General features: G+C 35.9%; 1 protein-coding gene across 1 annotated transcript; it reads right to left on the reverse strand.

Annotated features, from left to right (window-relative positions):
• Positions 1-371: 371 nt before the first annotated feature.
• Positions 372-19367, reverse strand: LOC144438921 (centriole and centriolar satellite protein OFD1-like). Its single transcript, XM_078128147.1, has 23 exons — positions 19268-19367; positions 18201-18315; positions 17594-17797; positions 16290-16358; positions 15133-15256; positions 14183-14319; positions 13835-13924; positions 13416-13499; positions 12479-12585; positions 11237-11356; positions 10492-10565; positions 9585-9676; positions 8859-9004; positions 8281-8324; positions 7401-7564; positions 6759-6919; positions 6272-6491; positions 5247-5523; positions 3925-4413; positions 3226-3353; positions 2356-2532; positions 1918-1976; positions 372-1078 (listed from the first exon to the last, which is right to left on the reverse strand). The coding sequence occupies exons 1-23, from the start codon at positions 19336-19338 to the stop codon at positions 1039-1041; spliced, it is 3192 nt and encodes a 1063-aa protein (XP_077984273.1). The 5' UTR covers positions 19339-19367; the 3' UTR covers positions 372-1038.
• Between the last annotated feature and the right edge of the window lie 819 nt (positions 19368-20186).

Here is a 20186-nt window from a genome sequence, read left to right on the forward strand (position 1 = left end):
AGAGAGAGAGAGAGAGAGAGAGCACACACAATATTGTACTTATCAAAAATTGCTTTTATTACTAATTTTGGTAACAGCACAGAACTTCTTCATTTATATTAAAAATTGAAAGTCTCAGTCTTTATATTCATTTTTACAGTTTTCACAATACAATTTATACAGATTATTATTTTGTAAAAATCAACTTTAATGGCAAAATCAAAATGTAGATAAGTAATTACAGTAGTACTTTTCATATTGTTAATAAATAAATAAAACCTCAAATTACAAGTTCTTTGCTAAATCTCCATGGAAATGAAATGTTTACAAATTCTGTTTGAAATCTTTATAACTTTATCAATTTACCTTACTATTATAATATACCAACAAAAAGTAAAATATACATTCCAGAAATCTGTTAAGGCTGCTGTAGCTGAAACTACAACTTTTTTTTAAAATCTGTTTCCTAAGATATAAAGAGGTTATTTTTTTCTAGATTTGGACTAGCTGTATTCTTCAAATTCGAGATGAATGATTTCATAATGTCATACATCCTGAACAGTATTGTGGGTAATTTGTACAGCTCTATCCTATAATATGGTACAATTAAAATCGAATCAATTGATTTGGGACTTGCCACTTTTAAATCAGTGCTTTCAACTTGTTTCTACACTACCTATGGATAAAATCAATGTTTAATTAACATGTACAATGTGTCCTTATTGGTATTGTAGCAATCTTTAGTGAATATATTGTTGGTTGTCTGATCATCTGATCCAATTACATCTAGTCCAGCTTTAATACATGTACCTGGTCTAAAATCCATACCATTCTACTACTGTACAGTACACCAAAGTAGAATCCAATATACAAGATGATGATAGATTCATATCACTATAGATGTTTTCCACCAATCAGATGATAGATTCATATCACTGTAGATGTTTTCCTCCAATCAGATGATAGATTCATATCACTGTAGATGTTTTCCACCAATCAGATGATAGATTCATATCACTATAGATGTTTTCCACCAATCAGATGATAGATTCAACTTAATCACCAGTCATCAAAATTATCATCTGATGCACCTTCAAAACTGAAAAATATGAATAGTAAAATAATGAACTAATGAAGGAGAAGAAAATAGGTGTATTTTGACTGAAGAGGTATACACCCACATGTAAAGTTGTCTTAGCAATCAGACAGCCAGTCAGACAGACAGCCATACATACATACATACATACATACATACATACATACATACATACATACATACATACATACATATATACATACATACACAAACACATACATACATACATACATACATACATACATACATACATACATACATACATACATACAGACAGACAGACAAACATACATACATACGTACGTACGTACGTACGTACAGACACACATACATACATACATACATACATACATACATACATACATACATACATACAGACACACATACATACATACATACATACACATACATACATACATACATACATACAGACAGACAGACAGACAGACAGACAGACAAACATACATACATACATACATACAGACACATACATACATACATACATACATACATACATACATGCACGCACACGTGCTCGCATGCATGCACGCACGCACACACACACATGCACGCATGCATGCATGCATGCATGCAAGCACGCACACACGCATGCACGCACGCACGCACGCACGCACACACACACACACACACACACACATACATACATACATACATACATACATATATACAAACATACATACATACATACATACATACATACATACATACATACATATATACAAACATACATACACACACACACACACACACACATACATACATACATACATACATACATACATTGGTAGTAAAACAACACAATGAATTAAACAGAAACCAACCTGGCAAGTTCTTCTTCAATGGATATATGGTGTTCCTCTGATTTTGTGGTATCTTGTTTCTATAATAGAGCAAACATTCAGATTACAAGGAGTTACTGATATTTAGATCAGCCTAAGAAATGCTTTCATGGGTCATAGCATTAGGGATGACACAATCTTAACACTTCAAGCTGTCTACCTGTACTTGTCATTGACAGAAAAAAACGATGTTGATTGGCCAGCAGTAACAGAAATAACCAATAGTGATTGGTCAGCATTGACAGAAATGAGCAATAGTGATAGAACAGCAGTGACAAAAATAGCCACTGGTGATTGGCCAGCAGTGACAGAAATAACCAATGATAATTATCTAAACTGCTTTGATAAAGTAGACTTACCATTTGTACTATCATCTTTGTTGTCAGATTTTATTACAATCATTTTACAATTTCATCTTACCTTTTCCTCCTCTTTCTTCTGTTGTACCATTTGCATGTATTTTTGCATAACTGGATCTATTTTAGCATCCTCTTCATCCTTAGGTTTTTCTTCTTCCACTGTCGTTGCAACTTCCTGTTTGTCACTCTCTGCTTTGCTTTCACTACTGTCTGCTTTCAATCCTTTGACTTCTTCATACTGTGTACAAAATACAACAAAATACAACACAGTCAGAACACACCTTAAACAATGTGGAGAATTCTATGTAGGTTAAACTGGTATTAGCCATTTCTTGTGAAGTTTACACTTTTAAATTTCCAACACAACCAACTCTTGGAAAGCTGTACCTGAAGCTTTCGTCTTCTCATGGGGAGCCGTTTTAATCTTTCATATACATGGGACCAGGTGTTAACACCACTCACTAAGCCAGTAAGTGGTGTTGATTCTCAACATAGTAATTAACACCTGTGTTCCTAGTTCATATTAATTACTTCAGTTTGCTGATGAAGTCCTTAGTGAGAGGACGAAAGCTTCGGGTACAGCTTTCCAAGAGTGGGTTGTGTTTGAAATTGAAAAATTTAAACTTCACAAGAAATGTGGATAATTGTTTGGTTAATGGTTTATAGTATTCTCCAAATTATAACTTTACAATATAAAGATACAGTGCACCAATATAATGGGTTTAATTTCATATGTGAAATAATTCAGCTGTAAATGAGTACAAAAGCATCTTGAATCTTTGAAACGTTTCCCACATCATGGGCTTTTTCAAGAAGTTTGAACTGAACATACATCACACCATGGTTTTGTTGCCAACACAGTGTAATTTTAAAAAGTGCATGTTGACAGCTGACAAAAAGAGAAAATGGTAACCACAATAATTGTACACACCTGTTGATCTAGAAGACCTTGTAACTCTCTTTGTTCTTTTTCCCACGCTTCTTGTTCAAGTCTTCTCCTCTCAGCTTCTCGTCTCTTTCTTTCCTCCTTCCATCTTTCTTCCTCTTCTTCATCTTGTTCTGAAATTACACAAAAAGTCAATACATTCCTTATAACATCCCTTATAAATCAAAATGGTGTACATACATACATGTATGTCTTGTCACAATGTTTGTTTGTTCATGTGTTGTCATGGTGTTTGTTTGTTCATGTGTTGTCATGGTGTTTGTTTGTTCATATGTTGTCATGGTGTTTGTTTGTTCATGTGTTGTTGCAATGTTTGTTTGTTTGTTCATGTGTTGCCATGGTGTTTGTTTGTTCATGTGTTGTCATGGTGTTTGTTTGTTCATATGTTGTCATGGTGTTTGTTTGTTCATATGTTGTCATGGTGTTTGTTTGTTCATGTGTTGTTGCAATGTTTGTTTGTTTGTTCATGTGTTGTCATGGTGTTTGTTTGTTCATGTGTTGTCATGGTGTTTGTTTGTTCATATGTTGTCATGGTGTTTGTTTGTTCATATGTTGTCATGGTGTTTGTTTGTTCATGTGTTGTTGCAATGTTTGTTTGTTTGTTCATGTGTTGTCATGGTGTTTGTTTGTTCATGTGTTGTCATGGTATTTGTTTATTTGTCTTGCTTAAACTTAGATAACTACCTTCAGACATTTTCTGTGTTTCTGGCTCTTGATCAACAGCTGCAGTGACTGTATCTTGTTTCCAAGCTGAATCCAGTGATACTGGTGCAATTTTTTCTGTGCCAACTTCAGGTTTCCAAGCTGAATCCAGTGATATGGGTATGCTCTCTTCCTTGGCAGGTTTAGGTTCAAAGTTGGTATCTGGTGATGGCTGCATATCCTGTTCAAAGTTGTAGTCATCTTTAGATTGGGAAACTTCTTCACTAAAATTGTCATCTGTGTAGCTGTCTTGAGTTGGTTGATCACTCTCACTAAGGGACGCAGACTTCCATGTGTCACCAACTAACAATGGATCTTGTGTCTCTTTCTTTGGTGATACACCATATTTGTTAGTTGACTTTGGAGGTGGTCTTCTTGGTGAAATTATAGATATGCTGGGTTTGATGTTCACTGATTTTACTTTGCTGCTACCAATCACAGGAGATAGTACTCCATCATCACGTGTAGAATCTGTCAATAAGTAACAACATTACAATATGTATAAATTTCTGTGTATAGAACAACATGAACACATAAGATATGCCATGTTGGAGTACCCCATGCATCAGCCAACCCATTTCACCACTTGGGCAGAAAGACACAACTTATCTTACAGTCTACATGTACACAAATCACTGACTTTCCATTGCTGCTACCAATCACAACAGATTGTATATCATCAAAATATGTAGAGGAGATTGTATCTCATTGTCAAAACAACAACACATATCAATGAACAGATCACAAAGATTTATCACAAAGTGTGATCTGTATGTGATTGTGTGTATCCAAGTACTAGTAAATCCAGCATTCTATGTATTATTGCTATAATTGTAAAAAACCTAGGTGGCTAATAGATAAACTAGTCTAGCTGCTATACCTCACTGACAAACATTCAGTTGGCTTCACAGTGAGCAGAATAACCCAAGGGGTCTATCAGCAAGATAATAGATAAACCTGCTCTGGTGAGATTGACAAGAGCTTTGCTTTTAAAGGCCCAGTTTGGATTCAGATTAAAATTTAGATTTGACTGACAGAGCTAGAGAAATTGTTAGTCCTGAACACAAGACTGATTCTATGGAATCCTTATGGTTCTAATAATGAGATAGCACTGGGATATAAACTTTGACTTTATGTGAACTATTAATACATAGTTTACACATTCTCGCAAACCATAACTGTTATTTCTTCCACCATACCGAGAAATAACCTCTGGACGGTGCATTTTGGATGGTGCCGTAAAAGAGGCCATGGTTTGCGATGATGTACATACACAGCTCAAATCATTTCTATTCACTACTCACCTTGAACATCTGCTGTAAGGTCCACTGTTGGTGATTTCATTCGTTCCACTGTGGGTGATTTTATTGGTTCCACTGTGGGTGATTTCATTGGTTCCACTGTGGGTGATTTCATTAGGTCAATTGTGGGTGGATGTAGTGGCTTGAATGATGTTGAACTTGGAGGTGCATTGATAAAATTACTCCATGATGTCTGCTTTAATAATGGTGGTTTATCCTTTGGTGATGTATCTATGTTTGTAAGTCTTTCGTGATAGTTTGAAAAATTGTAATCTAAACTCTGAAAAATACAAACATCAAATTCTTGGTAAATACATTGTCCTTTGGTAGATATTTCAGGCCAAGACACGGTACAGGTCTAGTATCCCTATAGGATCATATAGGAAAAAGTCTTTATAGGAATCCTATAAGATTCTTAAAGTATTCCTATATAAGAAAGATTTTGGCCCTTTCTTTTAGGATTCCTATGGGACATCTTTTAGGAATACTTAATAATTACTATAGGATTCTCATAGGAATGTTAAAGGATTCCTATAGGACATTTTCATAAGGGTATTGCTGAAGTACATTCATCATTCATCATTCAAGTGAATCTTCACTGCGAGAATTCATTTCTAGATGAAGCAATATTTAGGATATCACTAATTCTAAGGACTTCTTATGATAGTACATGAAATAGTTTTTTTGAGAGGTAGTGATTTCTGTATGCCTTTCTCCCACTAGGCACATCATGTATATCATGGAATACTTTAACACACCATATTATGGTCTAGTCATTTATTTGGCTAGCAGTTCATGATTGTCTGTCTATCTGTCTGTCTGTCTGTCTGTCTGTCTGTCTGTCTGTCTGTCTGTCTGTCTGTCTGTCTGTCTGTCTGCCTACTTCTCTGCCTACCTGTCATTTGTTTTGACTGCCCATGTTCTTTCCAATGACATAACATTCAGTAATGAATGAGTGAGTTTGAGAATGCATAGGCAGTGTATGGTTAAGAAATCAAACTGTTCCTAGCATATTTTAGGATACCTACCTCAGCTTCTTTTTCCAGATTTGTAAATCTACTTCTGGTGTCTGCAAGAAACTTGTCTAAAGCAAGATTTGGTGAGGTACTTCTCTGCGGTATAGCACTATTGTCAAATTTGAATGGATCTGTTTGGATACTGGGGTTGATATTCATCATAGTGGGTGTCTCATTGTATAGCAGATCCATCTCTGAGGATGACTCATCTTCACTGACTGTCTGTAACATTCTAAACACATCCAACATATGAAAATAAGTATATGAAGTTACAGGGGTGGGGGTGGAAGTGGGGGTGGGCGTGGTGTAGTACATTAAGCTTGTGGATTTTATTCCAAATATTCGAAACTCAAACTCATGGCTGGTTGAAAGATATTGATTCAGAACTATATACATAATGCTACCCTTTTTTTCACAGGGCCTGACTGTGAAAGATTGGAAAGTGGAAAACATACTTGACAGTGACTGACTGTGAAGAATTGGAAAGTGGACAACTTACTTGACAGTGACTGACTGTGCAGGATTCCTATATACTTCATTACTGAGAGCTTTCTGGGTGTCACTCAATGTAGTCCTTAAATTACTGCACTCATCACTCAGAAGTTTTATCTCCCGTGTTTGCTCATCTGTCTGTCTTTGTAAATCTCTGTTCTTATCAAGCTGAGAAAAAAAAAAGACAACATGGTTATAAACAAATAAGACATGTTCATCTTAATCAACTTTTGGTCTTTTTAAGAAAATTTGCTGTGGGATCTGGGCTATGACCATCCCTTGGTGTATCAGGTTTATATATAAATACTTACTCATGAAAACTTCTCCTCACAGAGCCTAAAAACTGAGATACCAGCTGTCTCTCTCAAGCTCCAAGCTCATATCACATGTCTCTTTGAAGACACATGACAATAGCCCATTGTAGTACACCCCTGATGAGGATGATGAGATGTCAGTGAAAACTTGGGACTTGCTTCCAATAAATTTTTTGACTCTATGAGTACAATTTTCATTGGTAATTAAGAAACCAAAGTCCATGAACATTCGTTCTCACATACCTATATAATATTGTTGGATGAAAGAGAGCTATTATTGAATGGCAAGTTGCACTATGAGATATGAGCAGAAATAACAAACATTGACATGTTACCTCTTGATGGAGCTTTGTTCTGAGGTGAACTTCTTTCTGCTTCAATAAACTTTCTTCATCTTTCATTTGATCTTTTGTTCTGGCTAATTCAAGCTGTAAGGCTACCATCTCAGGAGTAGGTTTTGTTAATCTATCCTGCAGTCCTTTTATCTGGTCTTCATATTCTGCAATATGCCATATTTCAGTTATCTACTTTGCAGTCATTTCAGAAAGATGTGTCATTTGACTATTGCTATGGGTATGGTTTTATTTTGACTAAAAAATATGCAAAAGATTTGATAAAAATAGACAATGATTTGTATCAAGTAGTTACTTGACATGCACAAATCTGAATAGACTTTCCCCAAGGCACATGCACTGCACTGCAAATATCAAAGCATTCCTCAACTGCTGTTTTTAGAAAAGAAGATGAAAATAGAAAAGGTTGACAACTGAAAGCAGGGAATAACCTAACCCGTAAACTCCACTCAGCTGTTGCAGACAGTGGAGCCAAACAAGTAGATGTACTTGAGTGTATTCTGGTGCCAAGGTTGAATATATATATAGCTTAAAGTTTACTCTTACTGCCTCAAAATCCTTTTGCTAAAAATGTCTTATATAAAACTGATGCTAATTACAAAGAATGTCATTCTTGTGAAGGGAACCACTTACTGGCAATTTAGTGACTAAAATAAATGATAATATGAATGCAATTTCAAGTCGTCATAAACAGATACACTGGTGGAATACTCCATGCCTGTTACTTTAAAAAAAAAAAGTTGAAATTCCAGGCATATAACAAGACACATACTTTTTTCTGGTATAAGAATGGTGATAAAACATACCAAGTAAAAGATGGCAAAATGAGATGAATAAGAAAGGGTTAGTAAACATCACTTACTTGCTCTTTCTATTTTCTGCTCATACTTGACTTCTTCTAAAACTCTGCCAAAGTAAGATACAGTAATGATGGTTACTACTTAGCAAAATTAGTACACACTGAAGAAGTAAAATCATTCAAATTAACAAAATAAGTACACACTGAAGTAGTGTTCATTAAAAGTGGGATACAGGGTAGTGCTGAACAGTTACATGGAATGGAGTTGTGATTGTGTAGTAGTATATACATGTGTGTGTGTGTGTGTGTGTGTGTGTGTGTGTGTGTGTGTGTGTGTGTGTGTATATATATATATATATATATATATATATATATATATATATATATATATATATACACATGCACACACATACAGTTGTTACATGGAATGGAGTCGTTATTGTGTAGTAGTATATACATATATACACACACACAGTTACATGGAATGGAGTCGTGGTTGCGTAGTAGTGTCACCTATATACATATATATATATATATATTATGACTCATATTTATATGAAAGATGAATGTTTTTATCAAATATCTTAACTTTCAAATCTAAATAAATGGAAAACCAATATTTACGTTACAGTTAAACTCACAATTTCGTGTTTTCTAATTCTCTCCTCAGCACTGCCACTTCTTCTTTGATATCTCTGTAGTCAGTCATTTCTTGTAACTTTTCTGTCATGATTTCATTCTCTTTTGTCATGGACAACATTGTCTTTTTAAGATCGTCTAACTCTTGCTGGCAATAGAGTAGTGAAAGAGTAATGTTACAGTAATTGTTTGTAACTTTGAGTGCTTGATGGTGGATGGCATGGACCTTCATGACACATTTTGTGCTTTCATAGGGTGGGGGGGGGTGTTTATGGACAAGTCTGTATGCCTCTTACCACTGTAGTTTGGATTCAAACCCACGAATACATGAATGTGTAACACAAACACAGATAGCCCACAAACACATGAATGTGTAATACTATCACAAATGCCTATACATGAATAGGTAATACTATTGAACATTCCCACACACACTTGAAAGTGTAACATTATAACAGAGATCACAAACACATTAATTTGTAACACAATTACTGATGGTCACACACACACACACACACACACACACACACACACACACACACACACACACACACACACACACACACACACACACACATGTACACTGTCTATTACAGAGTTCACACACATGTGAATACGCAACACTATTACAACTGCCCATATACACCTCAGTGAACATAAGCCATTATAACAACCATCTATCATATGATTTGCATTAGTGGTATACAACCAATCTGATTCATACTTACTTCTACTTCAGCAGCCTTTACTGTTTTATTGTGTATTTCTTTTTTCATTTGTGCCACTCTAGCTTTGTCCTCTTGCAGAAGTCTTGTCTCTTCTAAAACAGAAAATTTAACACACAAAATGAAAACAAACATGCATTACAAAAATATGAATCTGAACATACAAAGAATAATACATGAGTTCGTTCGTGGACTGTCTGCTTCTTTTCATTTTGATCATTTTCAATGTACACACAGACCCTTTAATCATCAAGAACTGAGTATTTTCATGTACATGGAATGCACTTTTACACACATAGGTATGCAATAATGATTTTGTCTAAAACAGCAAAGTTTTGTAAAAATTATACTGTGTGATCACATGATTTCCTGTACAAGCAACAATGGCATACTCATTTGCATATCATTTGCATACACTCAGCTGTATATTAATGTTCTCAGCATTGCACAGCAGTGCAAATATTATTAGTGTCCACAACACCAATACTAGTCTGTATTCAGACACGGATTATATTTTGTCATATTCCTAAAAAACCTTTTGAAATAATTGTTTATTTATTACTAATTGTGAGCACATACATAACCTATAACATGTGATATATAATCAGTGCACATTCTATACAGAAAGCTGGCAGCATGCTATTCATTGAGCATTTGAACATTAATATAATCTAACGTCTGTACCAACAGTCATCTTGACTTCATCGAACATACATCGCACACCATGTTTTAATTCTATTTCATCATAGACCCTCCTCTGGTGGAGTGTCTATCATTTCATCAACAAAAATAGTATTAAAGATTAAGTACAAAAAAGTCAAGACGATTGTTGACAGTTTACACCAATACAAGTAATCACTGGTATTACAATGTATGTAATAAAACATGATATATTACTAGTAGTAATTACCTCGATTCCTTACTTCACGGACTTCTAGATTTTGCATTCTTGACATATATTTAGATTTCTGTTCAATATCATATCTACAAGAAATTAACAAAACAAAATATTACTTTAATTTCAAGAAAAATATTCATAAAATAATATAAGAAAATATAGTCATAACTGACCAAATAGATAACAGATTGGGTTTCACATAATGAAAAGGAAACACACCCTGATGTCATTTATACTATATACTGAGGGGAAAGACATTTTAGAATGCAATGAATCTTTGACATAGAGCAGATATTACCATAAATTTACCATCAGCAATATAGAATAGTCTGTATGGTACGCTGTGATAGGGCGCCCTCATACATCAGTCAACCCCTCTCAGAGAGAGAGCGAGAAGGCCAGTGAGGAGCATGATACTAGAGTCAGTCAAGATGTTGAATAGTCTGCAAGGTGACAGGGCGCCCTCACACATCGATCAACTCCTCTCACACAGAGAGAGAGAGGAGGCCAGTGAGGGCAAAGTGATATGACGTATCTTAGTCTATGTGGCAATTTAGATCTACAATAAAACATTGAATTGAGTATAAGGTCATGTAGTATGACACTGGTTTATAGTTTCTTCTTTCTGCGTTGTGTCTTTTCATTTATTATTACTGAGTACTTTTAGACCAGACCTATAACACTTCCCTCAGTGATCAATAAAGTATTTTATATTCATTCATATTGTTATTCTACTTTTATATAATTGTGTTCTTACGATGTCATTTGTTCTTGCAGTTTGATCTCTAAGGTTTGTTCTACCCTAGCAACGGCTGCTTCTCTTTTCCGTAAAGTTTCCCCAATGGTTCGTTGTCTTTCTTCTTCTTCCTTGGCTGTCCTAAATACACAAATCAAAAGAAAAAGTGTCATATTATTAAGTCATTCTTGTTTACATCAAATTATTTCATCTGTCTTTTTTCCATGGATACAAATGTTTACTTATTTTGACTATTTGTGGTTTAAAGTTTCTTCGTGTAAATACTTGGAGCTGTTAACAACTGTCACAGAATGACAGGTGATGTGTCATTGTAACAGAACAGGTGATGTGTCATTGTCACAGAATGACAGGAGTGGTGTCACTGTCACAGAATGACAGGAGTGGTGTCACTGTCACAGGACAACAGGTGAGGTGTCATTGTCACAGGATGACAGGTGAGATGTCACTGTCACAGAATGACAGGAGTGGTGTCACTGTCACAGGACGACAGTTGAGGTGTCACTGTCACAGGACGACAGGTGTGGTGTCACTGTGACAAGATGACAGGAGTGGTGTCACTGTCACAGGACGACAGGTGTGGTGTCACTGTGACAAGATGACAGGAGTGGTGTCACTGTTACAGGACAACAGGTGAGGTGTCACTGTCACAGGATGACAGGTGTGGTGTCACTGTCACAGGACGACAGGTGTGGTGTCACTGTGACAAGATGACAGGTGAGGTGTCACTGTCACAGGACGACAGGTGTGGTGTCACTGTGACAAGATGACAGGAGTGGTGTCACTGTCACAGGACAACAGGTGAGATGTCACTGTCACAGGACGACAGGTGTGGTGTCACTGTCACAGAACGACAGGTGAGGTGTCACTGTCACAGGACGACAGGTGTGGTGTCACTGTGACAAGATGACAGGTGAGGTGTCACTGTCACAGGACAACAGATGTGGTGTCACTGTCACAGGATGACAGGTGTGGTGTCACTGTCACACAGTAACATGTTAAATTTGATTTGATTACATCATCCAATAAGCAACATGAACATATGCTGTGTATGCAAGCTTCGTGTTAACCTAACAAAATTACAGACACAGCTTGGAATTAAGATTTGACTTTGATATGTTGGTGGAGTCATGATTACTGTTGCTATGGCATATTTATTTGTTCACTCATATGATTTGAACAATTTATGAATCAAACTTCAATAGCAATATGTATAAAACATTTTTAAAAAAATGGAAAATATACTTTGCATAGAGATCACGTTCTCTTCTGACTTCAGCTTCTCTTATTCTCAAAGAATCCAATTCTTCCAGCAGTTTTTGTCTTTGAAGGAAAGTTTCTTTTTTTGTTATCTGTTGACAAATATTAAAACCAATATGAAAGGGAGAAATGTATTATAAGATGCAAGATATCCAGATATGTACAACCCTTAACACTGAAGTGAAGCACTTTCTGTACTTATCACACTCATTTATAGCATTCCATAACAGAATACTCTTTCAATGGCTTCAGACTTTCTAATGTAGTCAATTTGTGAAGAGTGTTTTCTGCTAACTATTGGTCACAGTGAATGATAACAGTCACAGCTCTAAGTGAGATCCAGACAGTATCTTATAATATCTATGTTTACACCCTAGTCATTGAATTCTAACACTGTTTAGAGATTGATTACATTGAGTGACACCACATACTGGGTTGTTGATTAAAAGTATACTTTCAGACTTGGTATGGATGCCATACAGCGAGTAACACTGAAGTAAAGCACTTTCTCTATGTGCTACACTCATTTATAGCATTCATATCAAGTGTAAAAGTATATGAGCATGTGGCCTTTCTGATGTGGTCAAATTGGTAAATGAAACAGTTTACTTTTACACTTGATATGGATGCTATAAACGATTGTGGTACCTACCCAAAACGCTTTACTTTGGTGTTATGGGTTGTACTTGATATGGATGCTATAATTTATAAATGATTGTAGTACCTACCCAAAACGCTTTACTTTGGTGTTATGGGTTGTACTTGATATGGATGCTATAAACTATTGTAGTACCTACCCAAAACACTTTACTTTGGTGTTATGGTTGTAAATGATGTCGACTGTTTCAAAACACACAAACATTTTAGCTGAATGTTACAAGTTGTAAAACCTACATCTGGACTGTAATGATACACCACTCACCTCTCTTTCTTTCTCTAATCCCTCTGAAGTCTGTCTTTCCTTCTCTGCTAATGCCTCTATCTTAATTTGATATTGGCTCTCCAACTAAAAGGAAAATACAATTCAAGAATTTTTTGATAAATTTTTAATCAATGTTTGCTTCTGTGTTGCCATAGTAATGGACAAGGATCCTCTTTATAATCACTTAAACTGATTAATTTTCAGTTTTGTGACAATGTAAGTGCTTGGAGATTAATATAATATAATATAATATTATATTTGTTTTGTATACAAGTTTTACATGTAAACCTGTCGTGTGCTTTTCTGAGTTCAAAGGTCATGTTTACAAAATGTGTCAGGGTTCAAAGGTCAGTTGACACTGTGTCAGGGTGTCGGGATCTTTGTAATAGTTGAATGTGAGGTGTTCTCCATGAGCTTACCTGTTTTCTTAATATATTCATTTCTTTTCTCAAATTTTCCCTTTCTTGTAACCTCACTTTTTCAATTTCACTTGCTTTAAATCTTGCTATCTGAAAATAGAAACACAAAGAAAGGGTCACACATATTGTCATGTAAACTGTTTAGGAAAGCTATCAAAACTAAAAGCTATTCCTCCTATCAAATTCAACCAAACTCCATGAAAGACAGAAATAACTTGATCTTGTCCCTGAAATAAGGTTATAAGTAATACAAATATATCTGACCACTGTCATACTGAAGACAAAGTTACAAAGTCAGACACAATTACAGTTCTTCATTTACAGTTTAATAAAATGAGTAAATCTCACCTCATTATTCAGGCTAGATTTGGCTTTACTTGCAATTGTTCTCTCATGAACCAACAATCTGTCTTCAATTGATTCTGTCCACTTGGGATCCTCTGTCTTGGCATTGTAGGCCTTCTCCACTGAATCTAACTTATCACCTGTATGATAATACGATAGTCAATTCATTCATTATCATGTTTACATATATTATATTCTGTGGTCTACAAGTCATATTTACATACATTCTCCCAGTAAAATATTAGTAATACATCAAGATACAATAACTTGTAACTTCACAGTTGTTATCATCTCCTAATACAGGCTGTGGTCAGACAGTGCAGACAGGGCACATACTGGCTCCTTGTGGTGTAGTGGTTAGTGCACAGGATTAGCAGTCAGGAGGTCATGGGTTTGAATCCCACTGGAAACAGGATTTTTCTGTGACTGAACCAAACCCAGGGTGAGTGTTCTACAGACTCGATGGGTAGGCTGTATCACTCAGCTGTGTCTCACTCACAAGATGAGTGTGAATTTGGGGGGACTCCTGGAGTAATGTCTTGAAATGTCGGGGACTATTACTCACACGGAGCCTGCAGGTGCTGTGATAGCCTGTGGACTGACTGGGAAATCCCCGACAGTTCCACAGCAGCGTGATACAGAGCGTGCAACATAGCCCTGTCATGTAGTCCCAAACCTGAATGGATCTCTGTAGCATTATTTGTGATTGTGTGGAAATGTCTGCATAACAGAAAATCACTGGGAGCAATTTCCGGCACAAAAATTTATCAAAAAAAAAAGATTGGGCACATAACTTATAAGATATTATGATTAGCCCTTTGTTTCCTTTCTTTAGATCTGGCATCAAAAGTTTGTAGTTTATTATTATTTTCATAGCTGCATCACCATACATACTACCGTAGTACTTTCTTATTTTGATAGTGACTGGTAATATAGACAGATAATGTCCATACCTAAGAATGTGAGTTTGACTGGACATCCTTCTGTCTGACAGGACTTCTCTTCTGTTCCACTGTGGTGTTCTAATGATAAGTCTGACAGGAACTGCCATAAAAAACCTGGACCCGAACTGGTAGTCTTGTAGTTTGGAGTTATGAAAGGAAAATGAAGGTTAGACAAACAAACAAACTATTTGTACATGACATACAATCAATTGAAATGTTACTTATAATTATTGATTTAGTCTTGCATACCAGACCTTGGGCTGCTTCTGATGAAATTAGGTGCCCTCAATGCCATTGATGATGAATGACTTCATTTAGACTGTTGACAGTTGTTCATGCCTTTTTGCTATGTTTCCTCGAAATCAAAGTCGTCACCTCGCTCCGTAGCACTGGATAATGCGTACTGATAGGAACTGCTCAGTATGTGGTTATAGTATTGCTCCGGATCGGAGCGAGGCAACGACTTTAGTTTTAGGTAAAACGTAGCAAAAAGGCACAAATGACTGTCGACAGTCTAGACTTCATTCGCTGACAGTGGTTTCAGCCTTGGACTCTTGGAGTAAACTTCCTTTGGAAGAATCAGCCTGATCAGCCTGATCAGTCTGGTATGCAAGAATGCTTAAATTATCTTACATCAGTGATAATGATATAAAGATAAAATCAGGAGCTTGAAATCCATTCTCTTATGTGTCAGTAGGAAAGAAGAAATTTGGGAATTTTGAATGTGTAAAAAATGTACACATTCAAGGCTATATGCACGCATGCACACACACACGTACCAACACATAGCCTCAGTTAGCTGACGTTGCTATCACTCAGTTATCAATACAAGTGTTGAAAAGTGTATATACCACCATCACCTTGTACATAGTATGTTAAGACTGATAGTGACAATGACAATGCTCTGTCATTCTTTGAAAGATTGCCCCAGTTTTGGGTGGTCTAATACCCTACTTAGAATGAAAACGTGTCTGAAATCGTATACTTACCACTTCTTTGGTCTAATACCCTACTTAGAATGAAAACATGTCTGAGATTGTATACTTACCACTTCTTTGGTCTAATACCCTACTTAGAATGAAAACGTGTCTGAGATTGTATACTTACCACGTCTTTGGTCTAATACCCTATTTAGAATGAAAACGTGTCTGAGATCGTATACTTACCACTTCTTTGAACAGATTGGACTGTGGGTGGATACGTAGTAGCTGCATTATGTCTCTTACTGTAAATAACTGTCAAAAGCAAAGTGAGGTATTTTTATTGGAAAGGAGACTTCAAATTGATGGATATTTGACAAGTAATTGCTAAAAAGATATTCCTTATAGGTAAAGCATATCTGTTTTATGAGAATGAATGTTCATGGACTCTGGGTACATAGTATCAACAATGCTGATGAGATGTCAACAAAAATTTAGATTTGCTTCTAAGAAAATGTTTTGATTGTGTGAAATTATTGATATATCCTTTTTGGTTTTGTATACAATTTTATAGCAAACAAACCACAAATGTTGGTTGGTGAAATAATGCCAAAGGTTGTACCTGTCGTTACAGGGTTCCATTTGCAAAAAAAGAACTTGTTTAAAAAATCATTCTTACCATCAGCAGTGGCCATTTTGAACACAATGTGACAGCTTCAAGTGAACGTTTATGTCATTATGTAAATATACTATTTCTGTTTTCATTGCTGTGATTTATGTGTATCTTTGTAACATTTGCTGGCGAGTCTGAAGACAATATTCAGTGTTTTTATATGCAGACAATAAAGGTTTTGAATTTGAATTTGAATTTGTTGCTAGCTTTGGTAACAATTTGTATAACTTATAAGAAATATATGCCAGCATCAATGTGTAAATTCACAGTATCAATTTGCATATTGATAAATTTGCATATGTGACAATGAATAGTGAGATGTATCATACCTTATCCTTAGTCTATCAGCTAGCCCTCGGATGTTCTTCCGATAAAATACGACACACAGCCGAACAACGCTATCGAGGATGGAACATCCGAGGTCTAGCGAATGTCATCAGGATATAAATAACTGCCAATCAGAGAACCGTATTAGCGACAAGCACAAACAGAGGACAATAGCTAAATTTTCATGCATATTCATCTTAAGGAGGGGCTTGTATAAATAACCACCAATGCGTTAACTGAAATGTGTGAATGACAACGTCTACACACTCATCAAACTCACAATTACCATAAACCGATAAGCCATAGTAATGACGTAAATGTGTTTGTCAACACTTGCATGCAGAGATTCCCCGAGGTCATAGGTTATTGAATATATTAAAGTATATATATGCATAGATGGCCCAACCCACCGCTCAATGTAATCTCAATGGAATGTCCGGTCTGAAAATGACATTCGCTAGACTGTTCGGGCAGGCCCTCACATGCGAACTTCGTTCGCTTATAGTTATAGCATCGAAAGAAAGCCCGAACGTCTAGCAGCAAGACTAACCTTATCCTCTGCTATGCCACTTTCAGGGAGAAAGACTGACAGGGAATAGTCATAACAACATGTTCTGAGGTGATCAGCAACCAGACTATTACACGCTCTCAGTGTCAATGATTCTTTGTCAGATAGTTTGCTCACAGGTCCTGGAAACTTCTCTATCAACCTTGTGTGTGACAGTTCTGTGACAAGCCTCTTCCTGAGTTGTGACTTTCACAAGAGAACAAACAAAACAAAGAATAAACACAAATGAAAACACTTGATGAAGTGATGACAAGTAGTTTGTTTCTTATAGTTATAGACATTATAAAGTTACGTTATTGATGTGAAACCAAATGTATTCATGTACTTTGTGCATTTTTGTAAACCAAGTATCTGTAGACTTTAATAGTACTAAACACATGTTTATGAGACAGTATGTTCTGCATAATAATGGGTCAATCTGGTGACAAAGCCTGAAAAATTCAGTCTTTTTCTACTGATTGACCCATTATTCAGAACATGTGACCTCACAGACAGCGGAGACTGAACGATCGCTAAAACTAAGATTCTTGGAGAAATGTAACAGAGATGATAATTTCTATTCTTGATAGTAAATGGATGAGTGACTTACCTTTAAAGAATCTAAATGGCCTTGTTCTCTGAAAGAATGGAACAGTCTTTTTTTCAAATCATCAGAATTGACTTCCATCGGTTCGTGCACAGAAGACGTCATATTTACTGACTGTCTGTAAGAAATTATGTGTTTTGTGTATATTGATTTCTTCTGATTCATTAACAGAAAAAATCATTCTTACTCCTTCAAATCATCAAAGCCTCAAAATAAACAAATATTTTAGTAGATTTATTGTAGAAAAGATATAAGAAGCATGACGTAGTAGAACATAATTATATTAGATACATACAACTCTGTTACAAACTAATTTATTTATGATCTGAAATATAATAACAATATTATCATTATCATTATACACAAGGTGTTCCTCATATTCAGGTTCAAATAAAATACAGAAAATGTACACACGGCTCTTCAATTTCTAAATATGAAACATAAATTTCCGTGGCCTGTAAACTAGTTGCAACGTAAATACTGTTTTACAATGTACATGTAATGTATCTGTGTATGAGGTGTGTTACCTGGCCGAACGGTCGTAAACTCAAAAATAAACAGCAGCTGGGCTTGGGAATCCTAGATCGATCTATACGCCTGTCAAAATTATATATCGCAAAACAAATCTTGTTTGAATTCTGTCGACAATGAACACATCACATCGTACACAGACACATTCTACACACACTGTGACAGATGCTACAGGATAATCTATTTGAGGGCAAACGTTACAATAACATGATAACAACAACATAATTATAACACTTGGATCGTGTAGCAACATGTCAACTTAGAACCATATCCAATGGCGGTAAAAAATTTACGTCGTCTTGCAGTAACGAAATTTATGGAAAAAAGATAACGTACTGCCATCTTGATACCATTGCAAGTGTACAACTTGATTTTAAATGTCAACATTGAAAAAAAATCCAGCCAAACATTCAAACTGTGATTTGAACTTCGCGGTCACGTAACGTACGTTGTCGTTTAACGACGTATCTATGTAACTTGAAATCAGCAATGACTACGTCAATGGTGGTGGATTAAACATGACTATGACAGCAACTTACGTTTCTTTGGTAGTAGCTTCTGAGTTGTGAAGACACAGATAGTTCAACTTACGCAGGAAACACTTCACCATTCATTTGAATCTCCTTGCTCATCCCGAGATAGGAAGTAAACGGATTCACAGCCTCGGAATCAGAATCGAAAGGGATCCGGACAATATTCGAAATTGGGTTCGTCGCAGCTACAGGGCGACTAGCTGCAATAATTGTAGCGTCTTGTTGCGGTTTTGTGGGTTTTTTCGTCTGTTTTTGTGACTTTTTAAGTTTTTGTGTTTAACCCGCACCTAAAGCGTTAGGTGCGGGTTAAACACAAAAACTTAAAAAGTCACAAAAACAGACGAAAAAACCCACAAAACCGCAACAAGACGCTACAATTATTGCAGCTACAGGGCGACAAACAAACTGTGGGAACTCGGTGTGTGAACTCATCTAGAAATAATTTTTCATCAGGTGGAGGCAGAAGAGGTCTCCCACCGCTAAAAATAATATATCTATAAATTCGTCAATTTACTTCAATATACCCATGCAGGTATTAAAAGGGAAGCACATTTGATGGGGGGGGGGGGTGTAAAAATACAACAACCAAAACACACGTTTGCTTGATACCCATTTAGTGCGTATACTAATGTTGAGTACATTCAGATCGGTTCAAGGGGGAGATGATATGTGCCATTTTCTACTTTTACATGATGTATAAGCTTAAGTATTTTTGGTCAACAGTGATAGTTTGATAAGTGATATATTTTCTTTTTAAACTGCCTATTGTCAGTTTTCTTTGATAAGAAATGTATGTACCAATGCATATATCTTCATGAGATATCTATTTGTGATATTTTTTTTAAATTTCGGTCAAACTAATATTTGTTGTTCTTTTCTGGAAATTCATGTTTGTTCTGCGGTATGCCTAATTAAGCCTAGGTAG

Source organism: Glandiceps talaboti, chromosome 8 (genome assembly GCF_964340395.1).
Source record: "Glandiceps talaboti chromosome 8, keGlaTala1.1, whole genome shotgun sequence".
In the NCBI taxonomy this organism is placed as follows: domain Eukaryota; kingdom Metazoa; phylum Hemichordata; class Enteropneusta; family Spengelidae; genus Glandiceps; species Glandiceps talaboti.

Coding starts and splice junctions, on each gene's coding strand:
- LOC144438921 (XM_078128147.1), bottom strand. CDS start 19,338: ATGGTGAAGTGTTTCCTGCGTAAGTTGAACTATCTGTGTCTTCACAAC. Junction 10,566..11,236: donor CTGCAAGAACAAATGACATC/GTAAGAACACAA, acceptor AATTTCTTGTAG/ATATGATATTGAACAGAAAT. Junction 6,920..7,400: donor GAACAAAGCTCCATCAAGAG/GTAACATGTCAA, acceptor TTTTTTTCTCAG/CTTGATAAGAACAGAGATTT.